The sequence below is a fragment of the Cardiocondyla obscurior genome, linkage group LG02 (assembly GCF_019399895.1).
Source record: "Cardiocondyla obscurior isolate alpha-2009 linkage group LG02, Cobs3.1, whole genome shotgun sequence".
In the NCBI taxonomy this organism is placed as follows: Eukaryota; Metazoa; Arthropoda; class Insecta; order Hymenoptera; family Formicidae; genus Cardiocondyla; species Cardiocondyla obscurior.
The window spans coordinates 4,874,431-4,897,311 of NC_091865.1; the positions used below are offsets into that span (position 1 = coordinate 4,874,431).

Below are 22,881 nucleotides of genomic sequence, written 5' to 3' on the forward strand. Positions count from 1 at the left end.
TTATGTAGCTGTTAAATAACTACAGTGTAACTATCCGTTATATTAAATGTTACTTCCAGGTTATATAATATTTATAATCTGTGTTTGCTGGGTATCTCCGGTGTGAGCGTGGTCTTCTTTATTCGGCTTCTGCGAGTGCGTTTTCGGTTCGTTCCGGTCTCCGGGCTCTTGTCTTTTATGGCCGGTGGTAACGGCATGCGGCTGAGTTCTTCTTCGTGGCAACGATTACTGCCCCGTCTCCAAGCCAAGTGTGCGTCGGCAGAGCACCACTTCGTCTTTTATCGAGAAGTGTGCGTCTTAACAAGCACTACTAGGCTTAATTCAAAATTGATCTTCTTATCGAGGGATAGGCGATATCGCAAGCTTCCTCGATGCCGCTTATATAGCGATCCTTGCCGCTCTTGACTCGCGAAAAAGCTTTCGTCTCCCGCGCCGCCTGGCGGTCGCGGTCGTTACTAGCTAGGCCCGGAGCTTTTCTCCCACCGAGCTTCTGGGCCTTACGGCTTACGTCTATGTATGCCGGGCTGCATCTCTCGTGGCGCGTCGAGTGTCAATTTACCGGATTGTCATCTCGGCCGCCACAATGGATATCCATTTTTACCTTTCTTTTAACTCCATTTCGCAATGCTACAACTGACGAAAAAACAAGGTTTGATATATGTTATAGTTCATAATTGCTCGATAAGAACAGATTGAGATACGTCACAATGTAACGGTTGCATACATATAAAAAAAATATATATGGTAGTATCAGTCGTTCTCCAGATGTTTTTCAACATAAATTTATTGTTAGTGTAGTATATGTAGTATATGTAGAACGGTTAATAGTTATTATGTAGAGCCTTACTAATGTAGCACGGTTAATAGTAATATTAATCAGTGCATTGTAAGCAAAGCGAATAAAAGTCAGTCGTCGTTTAACAGTCTCAGTGATCACAACGTTCCCTTCCTAATGAATACAATAACTGGCGACGAGGATTTAAAAAAAAAAATAACTAAACTTACAAATGTCCAACATAATTGGCACAGCATGGATACAAGAATTAAACAAAACCAATCTAAAACTTGTTTGTGAAGCAAACAACACAAAAATTGAAGAAGCTGATACACTCAGTAGTCTTCGCGAGGAATTACGTGCATACATCAAACAAGAAATTAGTGCAGGCAGAGGAGAACAAATCAAGATACCAGAAGCTATTAAAAGTGAGCAGCAAAAGAAAACTCATACGGTCAAGGAAACAGGACAGCCGACTCCAAACAAAGTAAGCACAGAACAGTCAAGTAGTCTTGTGACTTTATCACGGAAAACCATGGAATTTTCTGCAAATTTGGATTTCGATATTGACAACGATGATTGGGAACGATTCATTGATCGCATTGAACAATATTTCATTGCAAATGATATAATTGAGGCTGCAAAGAAAAGATCAATTTTATTAAGTAAAGTAAATGCTGCTACATACGATGTGATCGACAAAATTTGTAAACCCAATAAACCGGGAGAGAAAACATATGAAGAATTAATCAAGATAGTGAAAGATTACTTAAAACCACCAGCTTCATATTTAATACATCGTAATACATTTCGACAACGAATCCAACGGAGCGACGAAACTATTTCTCAATATGTTGCTGCATTGAAAGAATTAGCGAAAGATTGCAAATTTCGCGATGGTGACATTGACGATCAAGTATTAGACCAACTAATAACTGGATTAAAAAGCAAAATTATTAAAGCCGAACTATTAAAAATTAAAACTCTTAAATTAGATATTGCTCTTAAAAAAGCATTGGGTTCAGAAGCAGCAGAGAAAGGAGCTGAAAAATTACAACAAGGTAATAAATCAAGCCAACGTTATGAAGAAATTTATAAATTGGACAATTTCCAGAAGAAAACTGGACCAGTAGACAGAGCAGCAAAACTTTTATCAGGACAAAGACCAATAAATTCAGCATCAAAAACATCGAGAGGATCATCTTCAAGAGGATCAGCACATTGTTATCAGCAACGACTCAGTCCGTCTCGTGGAAATGACACACCGCAGTATCGCAATTATCAAGGACGACAACCTTCGTACCTTCAGCGTTCATACTCATCATGTTATCGTTGCGGTAAATCTAATCACCCGACACATAAATGTAGATACGTAAATGCAATTTGTTATGCATGTAATAAAAAAGGTCATATAAGACCTGCATGTAAAAGTAATTCGTTTAACAGAACAACTCGCGTCGGATATATAAATATTCAAAATAGAACTAGCGATACCGATAGTATTACGGAAGATTTACAAGAGTTATTCCGAAATGGCCAAGCAGACATTTATAATATGAATACCGCTTATATCCCTGGAAAAACGCATGTTGAACCGCAGTACATGACTGTTGAAATAAATGGAGTTCAAATTAAAATGGAAATTGATACGGGAGCCGCAATGTCAATTATTTCTAAAGATTTGAAAGACAAATATTTTAATACACTCAAATTGTATAACGCGGATATCGAATTTATTAACCACGATAAAACAATAAATAAACCGATGGGTATGTTAAAACAACTGACAGTTAAGGCCAATCAAAAAAAGATAAGCTCAGATGTCTATGTAACAAAATCTTTGGGACCTCCGATAATAGGTAGATCATGGCTAAATGCTCTTGGACTATGGCCATTATATAAAGAAATAAATTTTTATAGTATTGAATTAAATAATAGTAAGATTAAATTAGATAAAATACTACTTAAACATAAAAATTTTTTTGAATTGGGCAAAGGATCATTCAATAAAGGTAAAATAAAATTAGAATTAAAAAACGGTGCACAACCTAAATACGTATTAGCACGATCAATACCATTTGCTTTAAAAGATAAAGTTGAGAAAGAATTAAAAAGATTAGTACAGGAAAATATTATTGTCCCTATTGAAACAAGTGAGTGGGCCACTCCAGTGGTCCCTGTAATTAAACCTAACGGTGACGTCCGTCTGTGTGCAGATTTTAAAGTTACAGTTAACCTACAGCTCAAAGCTATTCGCTATGCACCACCCAATTTCGATCACGCAATTGCGAAACTTCAAACACAAAATATAGAAAATAAAACAAGATCAAAATACTATTCAAAAATTGATTTAAAAGAAGCGTTTTTGCAAGTTCCCGTAGATGAAAGTTCACAGCATTTATTAACAATTAATACACATAAAGGACTTTTTAAATGTCAATACATGATGTACGGTATATCTTCGGGACCTGGGTACTTTCAAAAATTAATAGAAAATACTTTAGCAAATATCAATGGAGTAGCCGTAGTAGCTGATGATGTCATAGTCACAGGTGATACCAATGACCAACACTTAGAAAACTTAGACAATGTTTTAACACGTCTAGAAGAAAGCGGACTAAAAGGACGTTTAAATAAATGTCAATTTTTTAAATCTGAAGTAAATTACCTTGGATATAAATTAGCAAATAACAAAATTAGTATTGACGAAAGTAAATATAACGCGATAGCAGATATGAAAACGCCAGCCAATCATAAAGAATTACAATTATTATTAAGGAAAATTAATTATTACGGTAGATTGATTAAAAATCGTACTAACATATTAACACCATTACATGATTGCAACAACTCATCTGAATTTAAATGGACTCAGAAATGTCAAGAAGCATTTGATAAAATTAAAAGAGAATTAAAACAAATAGTAGTAAATTACGACTCTTCGCTACCCTTAATTTTAACATGTGATGCGTCACCATACGGATTAAGTGCTTTTTTAAGTCAACCATACCCCGGAATAGAAAAACCAGTAGCATTTGCGTCGGCGCGTTTAACAAAATCTCAAGAAAATTATTCGCACATAGATCGAGAAGCAGCAGCTATTATTTTTGGAGTTACAAAATTTTATAATTATTTATATGCTCGCGAATTTATATTACGCAGTGATAATAAACCTTTGTGTCGAATTTTATCCCCAGAAAAAGGAATACCGAAAATGGCAGCTTCCAGATTATAAAACTGGTCATACTTTTTAAGTGCTTTTAATTATAAGATTGAAAATATTAATACAAAAAATAATATAATAGCGGATACTCTATCACGATTACCTAGTAAAACGGGAAACCAAAGTAAAGTTTTAAAAACAGAAAAACAATATACTTACTTACATTATGTTATGCAAAACAATGTTGCATGCTTAGATTATAAGTTAGTAGCGAGAGAAACCTCAAAAGACAAGAAATTATCACTTATCAAGAGAATGGTGATAAACGGATGGCCAGAGCATAAATTAAAAAATTGGCCAGAAGAATTAAAACCTTACGCATTAAGAAAAGACGAAATAACAATAGAAAAAGAATGTCTAATGTGGGGACAACGTGTGATTATCCCATTAAAATTAAGAGAACAAATTATCGAAAATTTACACGACAGTCATTTTGGAATTGTTCGTATGAAGTCAATGGCAAGATCGGTGGTGTGGTGGCCAGATATCGATAAGCAACTAGAAGACAAAGCAAAATATTGCAAATATTGTGTTACAGTAAATGACACTCCAAAAAGAATGACTCTTTCTCCTTGGCCATACCCCAACCAACCTTGGCATCGAATTCATGCTGATTTCGCAGGACCGTATTTTGGACATACGTATTTAATAATTTTAGATGCATATAACAAATGGCCTGAAATATATATTGTTAAAAACATGACAGCGACACACACTATCCAAATTTTTAAGAAAATTTTTGTTAAGCATGGTTTACCATACCATATTGTAACAGACTCTGGAACACAATTCATTAACGACGAATGTAAAACATATTTTCGAAAATTAGGAATTAAACAAACGTTTGCCGCTCCAAAACACCCAGCAACAAATGGTGCTGCTGAAGGATTCATAAAAACATTTAAAAGAAAATTAAAAGCGATCATTACAAGTCATCAAGACACAGTACAAAATGCAATTCATAAATTTTTATTTCAATATAGAACATCAAAACATACTACCACAAACGAAACACCAGCAAAACTATTATACAAACGTGAATTACGTACACCCTTACAGTTATTAAGTCCGGACAGCAAAAAGATAATTGAATATAAACAAAAAAATCAAATAACAAATTTTCAAGGCAACAGAAAAGAACAATTTCAAACTGGAGACATAGTCATAGCAAAGGATTTGCAAAAATATCACCCTAAAATGTCAAAAGCTCGCATTATAAAAATAATATCGCCAAGAAGTTGCATTATAAAATTTTCAGATGGAGAAGAACAACACAAACGACATTTTGATCAAATAAAACATTGGCGCCACGAACCTTGCATTAAGAAAAATCAGTCTAACAATGTTAATAATAAAAACCAAACTTGTATAATAAATAATAGTAACCAAGGATTACGTCGGTCCACCCGTGAAAGAAAACTCGTTCAGCGCTATATTATAAAACCTTAATGTTAAAACCTCCTTGTAGGGGAAGGATGTAGTATATGTAGTATATGTAGAACGGTTAATAGTTATTATGTAGAGCCTCACTAATGTAGCACGGTTAATAGTAATATTAATCAGTGCATTGTAAGCAAAGCGAATAAAAGTCAGTCGTCGTTTAACAGTCTCAGTGATCACAACGTTCCCTTCCTAATAAATACAATAGTTAGTTTATTACAATATTTACAAGTTTATTTATGTTTTCGATATTTAAGGCGGCACCCCCATTTAAGCGCCTTTTAAAATACCGGGAGCTATTTGCCCTGCCGGCGTTCTCGATAGCTTAAGTGTGGAGCTGTGAGGGTGACCAGTATTGGTCCCCACTTGTCGTCGCCCGAGTATTTGATTGGGAAGTTCTCTTCTTCCTTGGTCTGCGTGGTCTTCTCTAAGCGGAAGTTCTTGGTCTACGTAGTCTTCTCTAGGCGGAAGATCTTGGTTTGCGTAGTTTTCTCTTAGCGGAAGATCTCTGCTTGCACTCCGGTTTCGGTTGTCGGTGGTTCTGCCTGGGTTGCGATTTTTTTCTGTAGATGGCTTTCCTCTGTCTCCTGATGCGGGTCAGTTCTCGGAGGCGATTCTTCCAGAGGAATGAGTCTCCAAGGTAGAAGTTGGATTCCCTCGTCGAGTTTATTTCTTCTAGGTAGGATTTTCATCTTTCTCTCGAAGTTCTCGATGCTTATTATTCTAGGCAGGCTTGGAAGGTTCTCTTTGTCGCTCTCCGGCAAAGAAGGCAGGAAAGCGGGAGTGACGACTTTCTTCTTAGTCTTCTTCCCTCTTCTTGCTCTCTTGAAAGGGAACTCGTTCATTTGGGGGTTAAGACACTTTGACTCGGGTGCTTCTGTATGTCAGCGCACACCTTAGCGGGTTACTTAGGCTTTCGATTTACTTTAAAGTGCAGATCGTTGGCGGTTTTGACCGGTCAACTGGTCCGGTATATGACCAGTCGGCTGGTAATTTTTACTCCCGAGAATTGAATTTGCCTCCAAACCACCTAGCGGAGTGAAGGCAAACTCTTCTCATTGACAGCTCGTGCTATCACGGTTGAAGATTATACTTTCTAAGTGATTTGCATGGTGGCTTTCAACAAGATAGGACCTTCTCAATTGTGCCGGTTATGCGAGTTACGCCATAAGTTATTAGTGTTTAATTCCGTTTTCTTTTCTTTCTTTTTTGGTGTGCCACTGTGGTCGATTGTTTTTTTTTAATTCTTATTTACATTTATATCTACTTTTTATTTGGTGCATGCCAAAGAATTTACAAAATCCGGAGGGGGGAGGGGGGTTCTCGGACAAATCTGTTTCTGCCCAAGTTTCCCCTTTCCCTTCCCTCTCTTTACTCAGCTCTGATCCTCCCTCTTCGCAATCTGACATACCGTTAAAAAGTTTCTCTGCCTTTTGTGACAAATACAGGGACATTATGGTAACTCAAGAATATGATAACCTCTCTAACGCAACTTTTGCGATTTCCTCTGAGGTTGCAAACTCTTCTCTTTTGAACAGTACGAAGGTTACAAAAACCGCCAGCTCAGACAGCAGCAATAAAAGATTTTTTGAACATGCTTACAACTCTTCAAGTTCAAGTAAGTGCACGGACATTTCTGCTAAAAGAATTGCTCAGTCTAATTCTGATAATATTCCCGAATTTCGTAATTCCTCTGCTTCAAAAAAGATTCCACTTAAGTATACCAATAAAGATTTTCCGCCTTACTCATTAATGGTCGTATCTACTACTGTTGTAATTTGACGGAAAATATGAGAAGTGGTTTTCAATAAAGAATGGAGACTAGAGCGACGATATACACTGTAGCTTTATTTGAGAGGTACTGACTGTTCTGGACCGTTTGCAAGTCCAGGGCAGCGTTTCCGTCGATACATCCTTTGTTACCGGTACAGAGATAATAGGTATCATTTTGCTGAAAGCGCAGCTGAGACATGCACGCGTGTTTTATCACTCTAAGTGATGAAGGATGTATCAAGTTTCTAGTCGGAAGATACAATTTAGTATTACGAAGTGACTAATAGATTAATCTAAGAGGATACTAATTGCTACGGGGAAATATCACACTCCCCCTCGTAGAAAAGAAAAGAGAAACCTGCCGAAGGCTTTTTAGAATTTATCGTATTGTAGCCGGGTAGGTGATTTACGTTCGCGTATTGGTCCCCTACGAAAAACTACCGGCGTTTTAGTTATTTCGGAATCTTCTGCGGTTGGGACATCCGCAAGTGTAGCCTCGACAGCGGGTTGAAGGTCCGTGCGACTTGGGTGTCTCCGCGGAGTAGAGTTTCTCTTTTCAAGTCCAGGTGGTGGAGCATAAGAACGGATCGTATCCGATACTACTGCCGGAGTCATTTCCCTAATTTTAGGAAGTTGATTTACATGACGCCGAACGGTGGTACCATTATTTAAACTTATTTTATAATGTAAAACGCCAATTCGAGACTTAATTCTACCGAGGAGCCATTTCGTTGTACCGGCATAATTTCGCACACTCACTCTTTCCTCTGCTCAAAAAATTTGTTTACAAATGTTTGAATTATTTCGCGATGTTTGTAGTTTGTAAGTAAGGTGAAGAAAATCTAACGGAGAATTTACTTTTCTTCCGAAAAATAAGTCTGCAGGAATTTTTTTTGTTTGTAAGTGTTCGCAAGTTCTGTATTGTAAGAGTAATTTGCATAAATTGTAGTGGATGGATTTGGTTTCTGCGCACATTTTTTTTAGTCCATTTTTAATTGTTTTAACCATGTTTTCAGCTTGCCCGTTCGTAGGTGGATTGTATGGGGCAGTGTACTTTAATGTACAATTAATTTCTTGCATAAAAGTTTTGAATTCAGTAGAGATAAATGTTCTCCCGTTATCAGTTACTATAACTTTTGGGCAACCGTATTCACTGAAAATTTCTCGATATGTTGCGATAGTAGATTTTGATGACATTGAATTGACAATTTTTACAATGGGAAATTTTGAATATGCATCAATTAGAATGAGGAAAAGTTTCCCCATAAAGGGGCCCGCGAAATCAATGTGCACACGATCGAAAACATTTGTAGATTCTTCCCAAAAATGTACGTCAACTTTTGGTGGGTTGTCATTGTGCAGGTTGCAAATTGTACAATTTTTAACAAGATTTTCTATATCCTTGTTTAACGTTGGCCACCATATTATTTTGCGAGCCAGATTTTTCATTTTTGAAATTCCGAAATGTCCCCAATGTAATTCAAGAAGAATTTTATGTTTTAGTTTTTCTGGAATAACAACTCGATCAGAACGTAAGATTACTCCGTTACAAATTAAGAATTCTTCTATGTTAATGTTTTGTTTCTTGCGATTAGATGTGTAATTTCGTGTAATTTCTTTGTAAATTTTTTGTAATTCTGTATCAGTTTTTGTACAATTTGCAATTTCTTCTGCTGTAAGTGGTAAGAAGTTTATTGTTTCTAAATGAAGAATATCGGTTACTTCGTGTGTGTAATTTTCGTTTTCTACAGGTAATCTAGAAAGACCGTCCGCATTCGCATTATGTTCGGATCTCTTATATTGAATTTAATAATTATAAGCACGTAAAAATAACGCATAATGTTGTATACGTAATGCTGAAAATGTTGGTAAGTTCTTGTCCGGTGAAAAAATTCGTGTTAAAGCTTAATTGTCTGTTACACGAGTGAATTTGGTACCAAAAAGAAATTGATGAAATTTTTTAATGCCAAAAATAATGGCATAAGCTTCTTTGTCAATGTTCGTGTATTTTTGCTATGTAGGGTTTAATTTCTGAGATGCGCATTGAATGATTCTTTCCGATTTATCGGGGTACACGTGAGAAAGCACCGCGCCTACTCCGTAATTGCTTGCATCCACCGAAAAAATTAAGGGTAATTCGGGATCATAATGTGCAAGTATTTTATTTTTACTAAATGCTTGTTTAGCTTTGCAGAATGCGGATTTGCAAGAATTATTCCATTTAAATTGAACATTATCTTTTAATAAGTTGTGAAGCGGATGTAAAATTTCAGAGAGATTTTTAATAAAACGAGCATAATAATTAACGAAACCAAGGAAAGCGCGTACTTCTGTTTTATTAGTCGGCCTTGGCAATTTTTCAATTGCCGCGTATTTTGCCGGGTCTTTATTTATTCCATTTTTATCTATAATATATTCGCAGAAATGGATGCTTTCTTTAAAGAATTCGCTTTTTTTTAAATTTATTTGGATGTTATATTTTTGTAATCTACGGAAAATAATTTCTAGTTTCTTAATATGCTCCTCTTTTGTTGCGCTTGCGATTCGTAAATCGTCCCGAAAAATTTTTATCCCGCTAATATCGTGAAAAATTTCTTCGATTGTTCGTTGCCAAATCGCGGGGGCATAGGCTACACCGAACCTTAGAACATATAGACATGGAAGAGGAATGGCAGACTGAAAAGTGTCGCTAAGAAGTGAGAAAAAAAACCTAATTGCCTTTCTCTCATGGCTTACTGCTCAAAAGTGCGCATGCTTGGGTTACGTGCTAATTTAAGCTGAAAAGTATGGTTATGTTATTAACCATACGGCTTGATAATCCTTTTGTAAGTGATGACGGATGTATCAAGGTTCTAGTCGGAAGATACAGTTTAGTATTACGAAGTGACTAATAAATTAATCTAAGAAAATACTAATTGCTACGGAGAAATATTACAACTACCAATAATAATAAAGTGGCTAATACAAATACCTCTCTTATTAAAAATAAAAACTTGTAACGATGCCCCCGGAATAAGCATCGTTCCCGGAGAAGAACGGCCGAGACGACCATCCTCTCGGACAGGAAAGGGAGCGCGGGGGCTCCCGAAGAAACCGATCATCGGTGCGAGATATGTGAATTATAACGAGTACCGCGTAACGCGCAAAGTCCCGCGGAACGGACGTACCCGAGCGGCCCTGAGCTCATCCGATCGAGCGCGACGCGCACGGTACCGCGGAATACCGCGGCCGGCGCCACGTACCAGGATACCCTCGGACGTCGCCTTTTTCCAGATAAAAAGGCGAACTCGGAAAAGTCGCGCACCGTTATCGTTCCGTTCGCCTCACAGCGAACATCCGGACCGACCGACTCCTGGAGCAAGCAGAACAACGGGGTGGAGCGAACTCCGTCTCGGTCAGGAACTCCTGACGCTTGCACCGCATAGGAATCTTCCTTACAGCCGAACGTAAGTCTAGACTCGTAAGACCGGCTCGTGGGGTGAAGCGCACTTCGCCTCCTTCGAGCGATCTCGATCCCGGATCTACAGTCGGTTTGCCAAGGCGAAAATATCCTTTCGCACCGTTGCACAAACCCGGGGTGGAGAGCTCTCCGCCTCGGCCGAGTACTCTCGGCTACTGCAACACCGGACAGGTGCTCCATCCTCCCCGCTATCCGAAAACCGCATTCGCGTCGCGATCTAAGAGTTAGGTCGATCACCGCGTCTCGCGCCGCGTGCATCGATCAGGCCCCGCCCAGGCCCGCGACTCGGGGAAATATTCGCGCCGCTAACCCCGCGATCCGTTAGGGCGTTGTCTAGGCGGATGCCGAAAACTTGTAACGGCCCGCCCGTCATAGATCCGCGTATCGATTACCGCCGTACCGATCCGGCGCATACACGCGCCAATTACCGCGTTATCGTAAACGTTCTGTTAGATTCGTGTTTGTCCGGCGACGTCTCAACCACGCGTTCGTCACAGTTGGCTTATTGTACATTGTTTTATTAATTGAATAAATTCTCAATTAATTGTTACACACCACGTCTCGTGCATTTTTGGACCTATCAATTCTCTCGCGAATCCTGTCCGCCCGGCGAGCACGTCCGGGCACTCCGGCTTGCACGATATTCGCGGCCACGAATTACGGTCGTTTCAAACTTACGTCCTTTTTTAGTTTCAAGATCTATTACAAAAATAACGTCGGTGGACTTTATTGAATGTAAAAAAGTGAGATTTAGTAAGGTTATGATAGAATGTAGAAACTTTATTTCTGCTAATAAGATCATTGATAATCCTGATCTTCTAAATCACGGCCTGAAAGCATTTATCCCTTCTTTCAAACTTGTCCGTTCTGGTATTGTACGTGACATCCCACAAGAATTAACACCTTAAGATTTAATAGAAATGATTGAATCCAAGTACGAAGTCATTGAAATTCATCGCTTGAATAGGAAGATCAATACGAGTGATGGTACCCAGTATGTGCCTTCCAGAAGTATTTGCGTAAAATTCCTGGGGCAAATCCTTCCTCAACACATAACTATTTGCAAGATTAGACATGAAGTTTATCCTTATGTTCCCAAAACTAAAATCTGTTATTCGTGTTTCAGAGTGGGCCATGTCAGCAAAGCATGCAAAAGTAAACCCAGATGTCTTCATTGCGGTAATTACAGTCATCCAGAAGGAGAGCATTGTACCTCCATTAATAATCCTTCTAATTGTATCAACTGCGATAATAGTCACCATGCGACGTCCAGAGGTTGCCCAGTTATCATCAGGAATAAACAAATTCAATCATTGGCTGCAGTTGAGAATATCCCTATTTTTCTCGCCAGAGAAAAGGTAACAAAAATTAATAATAATCAAGGCATTTCTTCAGACCCTAGATCTAATGTTGCTAAGGTCCCTTTCTCAATAGTAACCCCTCATCTCAAAGTATCCCTACTCTTTCTTCTTTCAACAGATTTTCTTTCCTCAACTCTTTGCCTTCTTCTCAACACTTGATTTCCTCAACTCAATCTCGACTTTCTTACGCTAAAGCGACAATCTGCTCTAAAAATCCTAAAGCTTCGAAATTTAGCAATCATTATAATAAAGCTAAGCAATTTTTTTCATCATTAACTGATTCTTCTAATACCCATCTTCGGGTTATTTCTGATCGCATAGGTCATGGTTCTCTTTCTTTCCACAATAAAAATCTAATGAGTTTTTCTCTCCGTAACAATTGTTCTACCCCTAAAACTAAAACTAATACCGCGCCAAGTGATATTTTTTCTCGTTCTCCATTCTCCAAATTATCTATTCCGGACTCTTCTCATAACTTGGACTCTTTTTTACCTTCCCTTGTCTACAATCTTATCAATGCTACTCTACACAAACTTTCATTCAATTCTCAAATGGATGTAGTACAACAACAAATTATTAAAGACTCCTTCGAATCTGTTCTTAAATATCTGCAAGATGTAAATAAAAGCCTCACTTCTAATGAGGCTCAATGTGTTGATTCACTCAATTAAATCTTTATCCCTTTTACAACAATTACAACGACAAAAAAAATGCTTCATAATTCTACTAGTATTTCCAACTCTCTAAATAACTTGAGAATTTGTCAATGGAACTGCCGTGGCTTTTTCAGTAAGCTCCCTAACATTCATCAATTATACCCCAACTTTGATATTATTTGTTTATAAGAAACTCTTATCTCCCCATACAAAAATGTATTTCTCTCAGATTTTAAATATAATTCTTCCTCCAACCTTTCCCAAGGCTCTAGGGGTCTTTGCATCTTTATCAGATCCAATATTAACTTCTTTTTAATTGATCTTTCGTCTTACCTCCATTCATCACTTGAATTGTTAGGTATTAATATCAGACAACTCCAACAATAGCATCTCTATAATTAATCTCTACAGACATCCAAATACTGTTACTCCGCAATATTTTCTCGACAAAATTTTTTTAATTCAAAATACTTTTCATAATATAATTTTTTTAAAAAACTTCAACTCGCACCACCCACATTGGGCTGGCTCTCGTAAACGTCAAACGGACTACGATATCGCTGCTGCTATCGAGCAAACTGATTTTCACATATTAAATTCTACGGAACACACACATCTTAATTACGCATTTCAATTTTCGTCGCTTATTGACCTTTCGTTAGCTTTCAAAAGTCTTTCTTCATTCTGCGAATGCTATGTTGACGAGGATAACTACGGTAGCGATCACCTTCCTATCTTTATTAATATTTTTAATTCCCACTCTCCAACTCTTCGTTTTTGTTATAAATATCACCTTTCCGATTCAGAATTGGGATCTTTACGTAAATCTCTCAGCAATCTCCCTGACTTCTCTTCTAAGGTCTCTTCTAACGATCCATTGAAAGACTTCAATAATTTTATATTTCTTCTAGAAGACCAAATTGTGCAAGCTAGTAGTAAACCCATCTTAAAAATGGGTTCCCGTATTCCTAAACAAAACTGCACTCCTGCTCCCTGGTGGAATAATACATGTGACGAGGCTGTTTCTCAGAAGAAATTAGCTTTGAAATCTTATAGATCTTTCCCTTCAACTAAAAATCTAATAAATTTAAAAAAATGCAATGCTAGATGTAGAAAGATATTAAAAAAACAAAAATCTTTTAAGTGGAAGGATGTTTGTGCAAGCTTTAATAATAAAACTCCTATTTCAAAAATGTGATAAATTGTCAAATTTTTTAAAAAAAGACAATTATGTTCCGAGGCACTCTCTAACTCTACACTTAATTTTAAGTCGGACTGTGATAAAGTTATTGAAAACTTTTGTCCTCCGTTTTGCGCTGTTTCTACTCCAGATATTTCATTCTTTATGGAAGATAATGCGTTGTTAAACAATTTTCAATCTTGGATGGATAATCCGCTGTTTATTGAGGAACTCACTGCAGCTATTGCCTCCTCTAAAAAGAATTCCGCCCCCGGAATTGACCGCATTAACGGTCATATCAATTCTGCTTTTCCATCAAACATATTAAAGCATCTTCTTAATCTTTTTAATGGCTTCTTAAATGTCGGCCGTTTACCTGCAATATGGAAAATCGATCTGGTCATTTTTATTCCCAAACCCGGCGGTAAAGGTGCTAGACCTATTTCTTTTCTTTCATGTTTATTAAAAATTTTAGAAAAATGTATTTATGACAGATTTAGATGGTTTGGAGAATCTCATCCTATCATTCCGGATTTCCAATTCGGTTTTAGAAATTCAAGTCATGCTGTGATAATATTATCATATTAACTAATGAAATTCGTTCGGCATTCATCAAAGGCCATGTTACGATCTGTGCATTTCTAGATATTAAAGGAGCATTCGATAATGTAATACCTGACATCTTATTAGACTATTTAAAGGAAATTAGTATCCCCGCTAAATTAAAAAAATTCATTGCTAACATTCTAACCCACAGAGTAATCTATTTTGTTGTAAATGGTAATATTTCTCCTCCATATGCAGCCCATAAAAGTACCTTACAGAGCTCTATTTTGAGCTTTTTGCTATTTAACAGTTATTTAAGAAAAATCGGTCAATACTTAGAGAGCGGCACCAAGATATTACAGTATGCAGATGACATTGTTATCTATTTTACTCACCATTCAGAACAATCAGGTGCTAACTCAATCAACAATTCCCTCTCTAGAATTTCGTCATTTCTTGGGAATAAAGGTCTCACTTTGTCTCCTCCCAAATCTCAACATATTGTTTTCTCACGTAGAAAAATCCTTGCTCATTCTATGCCTATTCCTCTCCATATAGACAATACTAATATTCCGTATCAAAATCAGGCTAAATTCCTAGGTATAATTCTAGATGCTAAACTAACCGGCAAACTTCATATTCAATATCTTATCAATAAATGTAACAAAATAAATAATATTCTGTCTTTTCTGGCGGGCACATACTGAGGCGCTCATCCTCAACTTCTTTTAACCATATACAGAGCTGTATTAAGAAGTTCCATTGATTTTGGTTGTCAGACGTTTAACTTTGACAAAAATTCTAATTTATTTCTTACTTTACAGAGGACACAATTCAAAGCCATTCGCATCTCTTTGGGCTACAGACTCTCAACCCCCATCAACGTCATGCTCGACGAAGCAAAAGAGCCATAGTTACATCACAGATTTGATTATATTGCTTCAAGATATTTGTTTAAGCAATTTTCATTGAGCGATAATTCTGTTATCAATAGTATTATTAATATTAAAATGGATTTCTCTACGTCAAAGCTCAAGTTGAGCACGTACGTGAGAGTACCATGGAGGAGGTTTGCGATGAAATCATAGCGGCCTTCCGTACAATCACGCCCGACATGGCGCACCGTGCGACGCAACAAATTGTTCGGAGAGCCGAACTGTGCCTACAAGCACAAGGACGGCACTTCGAACAATTGTTGCGTTGAACGTTACGTCAAGTGGATTAGGCCTATTGGGGACACCACGTTAAAAAAAACGCGCCAAGCTACATACCTCCGGGTGGTGAGGAAACGGTAGCATTTATATTACAGGAAGAGCGCGCGGTATTACGCGGTATATTAATTAATTTAATGTTGGGAACGGCGCAAAACGCAAAAATATTGTGACACGCCGCAGCTCTTTTATTCGAAATAGTTTTTGTTTGTCTTATCACGCGTAGTCGCCTTTCTTTGATTTTGGTCCGGATTGGTTTATCTAGGCGGGCTGATCGTAACCGCCTGTCTCGCCCCGCGCGCCTTCACTTTTCTTATCGATGATCGCGAACGCAAGGATTGGGGACTACCGATAGATAGAGCGTCTCCGCGCGGTGTGGGGGGCAGTAAGTTCCGCCCAAAAGACGTAATTTTTAATAATTATTATCTCGCTTAATATTGCCCAGAATAAAAAATGATAAAGGACTTTTCGTCTTAAACTAACGAGATCTACCTAGTTCCAAAGTTTGTCTACACGACTTTGGGACACCCTGTATATTAGATTATATTGCTTCAAGATACGTGTTTAAACAATTTTCACTAAGCGATAATTCTGTTATCAACAGTATGATTAATATTAAAACGGATTTCTCTTCAACTAACAACAAAATCAGAGCTCTCAAGGACATTCCAATTTTTAAAAAATTTATTACACAGGAATTTTGGATTCCCCCATTTTTCAGTCAGTTCTTCCAGCTTGTTATAGTTTTGATTTCAAATCTTTGTTTGTACGTCCTACCTTTCTTCATTTCAAAATCTCTAATCTCCCGAATACCGTTTCAGTTAATCAAGTTTTTTTTACTGCTATATCGGATATTGTTAACAATGCTGTTATTTTTTACACCGACGGTTCTAAAGACTCTTCTTCATTATCCTCTGCATGCAATGTGGGTGCAAGCATTTTTTCATCGGAACTGAAATTACAAATTAAACACAAACTCCCTTCAGAAGTTTCAATTTTTACCGCTGAAGCTTGGGCTATATATCAAGCCCTTATTGTTATTATTCAATTTAACATTTCCAAGTCAATTATATTCTCTGATTCAAAAAGCGTCCTGGATGCATTAAGTTCTAAACACATCATCCATAATAACTATCTTATCCCGCTTATTAGAGACAAAATTGATTCTATTATTCACTCTTCTGCTAATATCACGCTTATGTGGATACCTGCTCATGTTGGTACTTCCGGTAATGAACAGGCCGATTATTTGGCTTCTTCTTCTTCTTCTTTTTATTAATGGCACCTATCCCAAGTACTAGGAATAATACGGCCAATACTAACTGTTGTAATTTTATGGGATATTATGGCAGGCGGTTTGAATAAAAAGAAAGAGACTGGAGCGTTGTCTATGCGGTGGCTTTATTTGAGAGCGACTCACTGCTCTGGACCGTTACAAGTCCAAGGCAGCGATCCCGTTGACACATCCTTCGTTGTCTGTATATTGATATCAGGTATCAATTTGTTGGAAACGCAGCTGAGAGATGCACGCGTGTTTTATCATTCTAAATGATGAAGGACGTATCAAAGTTCTAGTCGGAGATACATTACGAAATGACTAAGAAACTAATCTAAAGAGATACGCATTACTACGGGGAAATATCACACTAACCATTTGTCACTAGGGAAAATCGGAGTAGAGGAAAATGGAGTAAAAGAAAAATATGGAGTAAAAAATCTAAGTTTGATTGGGTTATAGAACATCATGTACAGACAAAAAAAAGAATTTAATTAGTCAAATAATAAAACCGATCGATTTTAGAAATGCAAGTAGAAGGCGACAGAATTTAGCCGGGGGGTCACAGATAACATCTTGAATTGTCTGATTGATTTAATCTGAGGGAAATGATTTAGCGATGAAAGTACGAAGATAAACCGCCTTAGAAGAGTTTAATTGACAATCAAAAATAATGTGATCAATGTCTTGTATGGGGAAGTTACATTCACAAGAACTAGATTCCACCATGTTCTTTCTGAACAGACTAAAATTTAAATTATAGTGATTAGCTCTGATGCGGTTTATGAGAACAATTAAAGATCTAAAAAGGATTTTTTTATAAAACCAAGGTTTGTTAGAATTGTTATGATATAATTCAAAATATTTCGTACCTTTATATCTAGCCGTGTTTTTTAAATAGCTATCAAATTTTAACTTAATAGCACGTCTTGATTCTGCGTAAAGGTCTTGAAATGGCAAATGAAAAGTAGGTTTAAACCCGGAAACTGATGCCTCTTTGGCCAAACAATCGGCCTGTTCATTACCGGAAATATCGACATGAGCAGGAATCCACATAAGCTTGATATTAGCAGAGGAGTGAATAATGGAAGCAATTTTGTCTCTGATAAGCAAGATAAGATAGTTTTTATGGATGATATGTTTAGAATTTAATGCATCCAGGACGCTTTTTGAATCCGAAAATATGATTGACTTAGAAATGTTAAACTGAATAATAACAATGAGGGCTTGATATATAGCCCAAGCTTCAGCGGTAAAAATAGAAGTTTCTGAAGGGAGTTTGTGTTTAATTTGTAATTTCAGCTCCGGTGAAAAAATGACTGCACCTACATTGCATGCAGAAGATGAAGAAGAGCCTTTAGAACCGTCCGTGTAAAAAGTAACAGCATTGTTAACAATATCCGATACAGCAGTAAAAAAAACTTGATTAACTGAAACGGTATTCGGGAGATTAGAAATTTTGAGATGAAGAAAGGTAGGACGCACAAACAAAGATTTGAAATCAAAACTATAGCAAGCAGGAAAAACTGACTGGAAAATGCGGGGGATCCAAAATTCCTGTGAATTGAATTTTTTAAAAATCGAAATGTCCTTGAGGGTTCTGATTTTATTGCTAGTTGAAGAGAAATCCATTTTAATATTAATAATACTATTGATAACAGAATTATCGCTCAATGAAAATTGCCTAAACAAATATCTTGAAGCAATATAATCGAATCTATGATGTAACAATGGCTCTTTTGCTTCGTCGAGCATGACGTTGATGGAGGTTAAGAGTCTGTAGCCCAAAGAGATGTGAATGGCTTTGAATTGTGTCCTCTGTAAAGTAAGAAATAAATTAGAATTTTTGTCAAAGTTAAACGTCTGACAACCAAAATCAATGGAACTTCTTAATACAGCTCTGTATATGATTAAAAAAAGTTGAGGATGAGCGCCCCAGTATGTGCCTGCCAGAAGAGACAGAATATTATTTAATTTGTTACATTTATTGATAAGATATTGAATATGAAGTTTGCCAGTTAGTTTAGCATCTAGAATTATACCTAGGAATTTAGCCTGATTTTGATACGGAATAATAGAATTGTCAATATGGAGAGGAATAGGCATAGAATGAGCGGAGATTCTTCTACAAGAAAAAACAATATGTTGAGATTTTGTAGGAGACAAAGTGAGACCCTTGTTTCCAAGAAATGACGAGATTCTAGAGAGAGAATTGTTGATTGAATTAGCAGCTGATTGTTCTGAATAGTGAGTGGAATAAATAACAATATCATCTGCATACTGCAATATCTTGGTACCGCTCTCCAAATATCGACCGATTTTTCTTAAATAGATGTTAAATAGCAAAGGGCTCAAAATAGAGCCCTGTGGGGTGCCTTTATGGGTTGCATGTGGAGAAGAAATGTTACCATTAACAACAAAATAGATTACTCTGTCAGTTGGAATGTTAGCTATAAATTTTCTGATTCTAGCGGGGATACTAATTTCCTTTAAATCATCCAATAATATGTCAGGAATTACATTGTCGAATGCACCTTTAATATCTAGGAATGCACATACCGTAACATGGCCTGTGCTAAATTTATTTATTTAATGAATTGGAAAAACAAAAAAACAAAATTTCAAAACCATAAATTGCTCTTTCTCAAAGTCGGGGATGAACCCGCGACTCTGCCAGGAACGCAATGAACAAAAAATTTTTACACCGGCTATAATTCAGCACAAATCAAATTCGGAACGTGAAGAGAAATTACGCATACGGTCCGCCATGGGTAAACGCAACGCACACGAAAGCGAGAAAGATACGCAACGCAACGGAGAAAGATACGCAACGCAACGCGAGAAAGATACGCAACGCAACGGAAAAGATACGCAATTTAACGCGAGAAGGATACGCAACGCAACAAAAAAAGATACGCAACGCGACGCGAGAAAGATATACGCACGGAACGCAAGAAAGATACGCAACGCAACGGAGAAAGATACGCAACGCAACGCGAGAAAGATATACGCACGGAACGCAACGGTACGCGAGAAAGACACACAGCGCACGCGATAGAACGCAGAAAAAATACTTTGGGCTGCCGGCACGCGGCGATACAATGCCCACCCCCGGTACCCCACCGAGAACGGATCAGATTCCGAACTTTCCTAACACGCGCGCAGGACGTGTCACGACACCGGCGAATTCCTGCTCGAAACTCCCCCTTTCACCCCGGGGCTCCACGCAACACGCACGCAAATACTCGCCGCACGCCGTCTTCACGTGATGGCTGCGACTCGACGTCCTACGTCGTGATGAACACGGCACTCCGCCGATTACAGTTTTTTCCCTCGGTGGCTGAATGTACCCGGAGAAGCCGGTATGGTCCCACGGCGCGGCGGAATCCGTCGTCGCCGTCCTCAACTCTGCTCTGCTGCAGTACTTCCGCCGGCACCCCATGCTGGTCACGTGATCGGTGCGTGATCGGCAATTCCTCGCCGAATCTCTCAAAAGAGCTGTAGCACAGGATTGCCAGCCCCTGGCCGGAACCTGTTTATTAAAACATAATTACTTTTTCGGTCCCGGGCGACTCCTGGCCCTTCGTCACGAAACGGCACTCACGGTACGGCACGTGATAACCGCGTGCTCAACAGCTCGCCGGTCGCTCTCCCTCGTCGTCAGTCCCGCCGGGCGGAAAATTCATGTGAGATTCGCTCGGCGAAATCACTCAAGCCCTTCACGGGCGGAAAATCCATGGAAGAAGTCGGCGACAACCTCCGCACTACCTCGTCGTCGGTCCCGTCGGCAGAGTTCGGCACCTCGGTCTCTGTGCGACTAACTCGAGACTCGCAAACGGGCCCGTTGCCAGGCCAACCGCGCCGACGCAATGCTCATTACGGTGTCGATACCGCCAATTTTCGCGAGTCGGTAAATCGCCAGGTCGGTAAGCCGACACCGAAACCGCGAGATAACGCAGTTTTTTGTTACAGGCCTTTGATGAATGCGGAACGAATTTCATTAGTTAAAATAATAATATTATCACAGCATGACTTAAAATTTCTAAAACCAAATTGAAAATCCGGAATGATAGGATGAGATTCTACGAACCACCTAAGCCTGTTATAAATACATTTTCTAAAACCTTTAATAGACATGAAAGAAGAGAAATAGGTCTAGCACTTTTACCACCGGGTTTGGGAATAAAAATGACCAGAGCGATTTTGCTTATTGCAGGTAAACGGCCGACATTTAAGAAGTCATTAAAAAGATTAAGAAGATGGTTTAATATGTTGGATGGAAAAGCAGAAATGATATGTCCGCTAATGCGGTCAAAACCGGGGGCGGAATTTTTTTTAGAGGAGGCTATAGCTGCAGTGAGTTCCTCAACAGACAGCGGATCATCCATCCAAGATTGAGAATTATTTAACAATGCATCATCTTCCATAAAGAATGAAATATCTGAAGTAGAAACGGCGCAAAATGAAGGGAAAAAGTTTTCGATAACTTTATCACAGTCCGACTTAAAATTAAGTGTAGAGTTAGAGAGTGTCTCGGAACATAATTGTCTTTTCTTAAAAAATTTGACAATTTATCACATCCTAGAAATAGGAGTTTTGTTATTAAAGCTCGCACAAACATTCTTCCAGCTAAGAGATTTTTGTTTTTTTAATATCTTTCTACATCTAGCATTGTATTTTTTTAAATTTATCAAATTTTCAATTGAAGGGAAAGTTCTATAGGATTTCAGAGCTAATTTCCTCTGCGAAACAGCCTCGTCACATTTACAATTCTACCAGGAAGCAGGAATGTGGTTTTGTTTAGAAATACGGGAACCCATTTTTAAGATGCGTTTACTACTAGCTTGCGCAATTTGTTCTTCTAGAAGAATTATAAAATTATCAAAGTTTTTCAGCAATTTGTTAAAAGAGACCTTAGAAGAGAAATCAGAGAGATCACTGAGAAATTTACGTAAAGATCCTAATTCCGAATCAGAGAGGTGATATTTATAACAGAAACGAGGAGCAGGAGAGTGGGAATTAAAGATATTAATAAAGATAGGTAGATAATCGCTACCGTAGTTATCCTCGTCAACATAGCATTCGCAGAATGAAGAAAGACTTTTGGAAGCTAACGAAATGTCAATAAGCGACGAAGATTGAAATGCGTAATTAAGATGCGTGTGTTCCGTTGCATTTAATATGTGAAAATTAGCTTGCTCGATGGCAGCAGCGATATCGTTGTCCGTTTGACATTTACGAGATCCAGCCCAATGTGGGTGGTGCGAGTTGAAGTTTTTTAAAAAAATTATATTATGAAAAGTATTTTGAATTAAAAAAATTTTGTCGAGAAAATATTGCGGAGTAACAGTATTTGGATGTCTGTAAAGATTAATTATAGAGATGCTATTGTTGGAGTTGTCTGATATTAATACCTAACAATTCAAGTGATGAATGGAGGTAAGACGAAAGATCAATTAAAAAGAAGTTAATATTGGATCTGATAAAGATGCAAAGACCCCTAGAGCCTTGGGAAAAGTTGGTGGAGGAAATATATTTAAAGCCTGAGAAAAATACATTTTTGACAGAGGAGATAAGAGTTTCTTGTAAACAAATAATTTCAAAGTTGGCGGATAATTGTTGAATGTCAGGCAGTTTACCGAAAAATCCACGACAATTCCATTGACAAATTCTCAAATGATTTAGAGAGTTGGAAATATTAGTAGAGTTGTAAGGCATTCTTGTTATCATTGTAATTGATGTAAGAGGGATAAAAATTTAATTGAGAGAAACAACTGATTGAGCGTCATTAGGAGTGAGGCCTTTATTTACATCTTGCAGATATTTAAGAACAGATTCGAAAGAGTTTTTAATAATTTGTTGTTGAACTACATCCATATGAGAATTGAATGAAAGTTTGTGTAGAGTAGTGTTGTAACCCGACAGCGCACGCTGGTCATTGACCACCACGCGCGACTCATTTTTATACACAACTCAGCAG

General features: G+C 37.8%; 1 protein-coding gene across 1 annotated transcript; it reads right to left on the minus strand.

The window, feature by feature from the left end:
• Positions 1-16,501: 16,501 nt before the first annotated feature.
• Positions 16,502-19,670, minus strand: LOC139109760 (uncharacterized). The gene is made up of 5 exons (XM_070669077.1): positions 19,661-19,670; positions 18,944-19,471; positions 18,551-18,847; positions 17,774-18,331; positions 16,502-16,641 (listed from the first exon to the last, which is right to left on the minus strand). Exons 1-5 carry the CDS (start codon positions 19,668-19,670, stop codon positions 16,502-16,504), a joined length of 1,533 nt encoding a protein of 510 aa, XP_070525178.1.
• Positions 19,671-22,881: the final 3,211 nt, after the last annotated feature.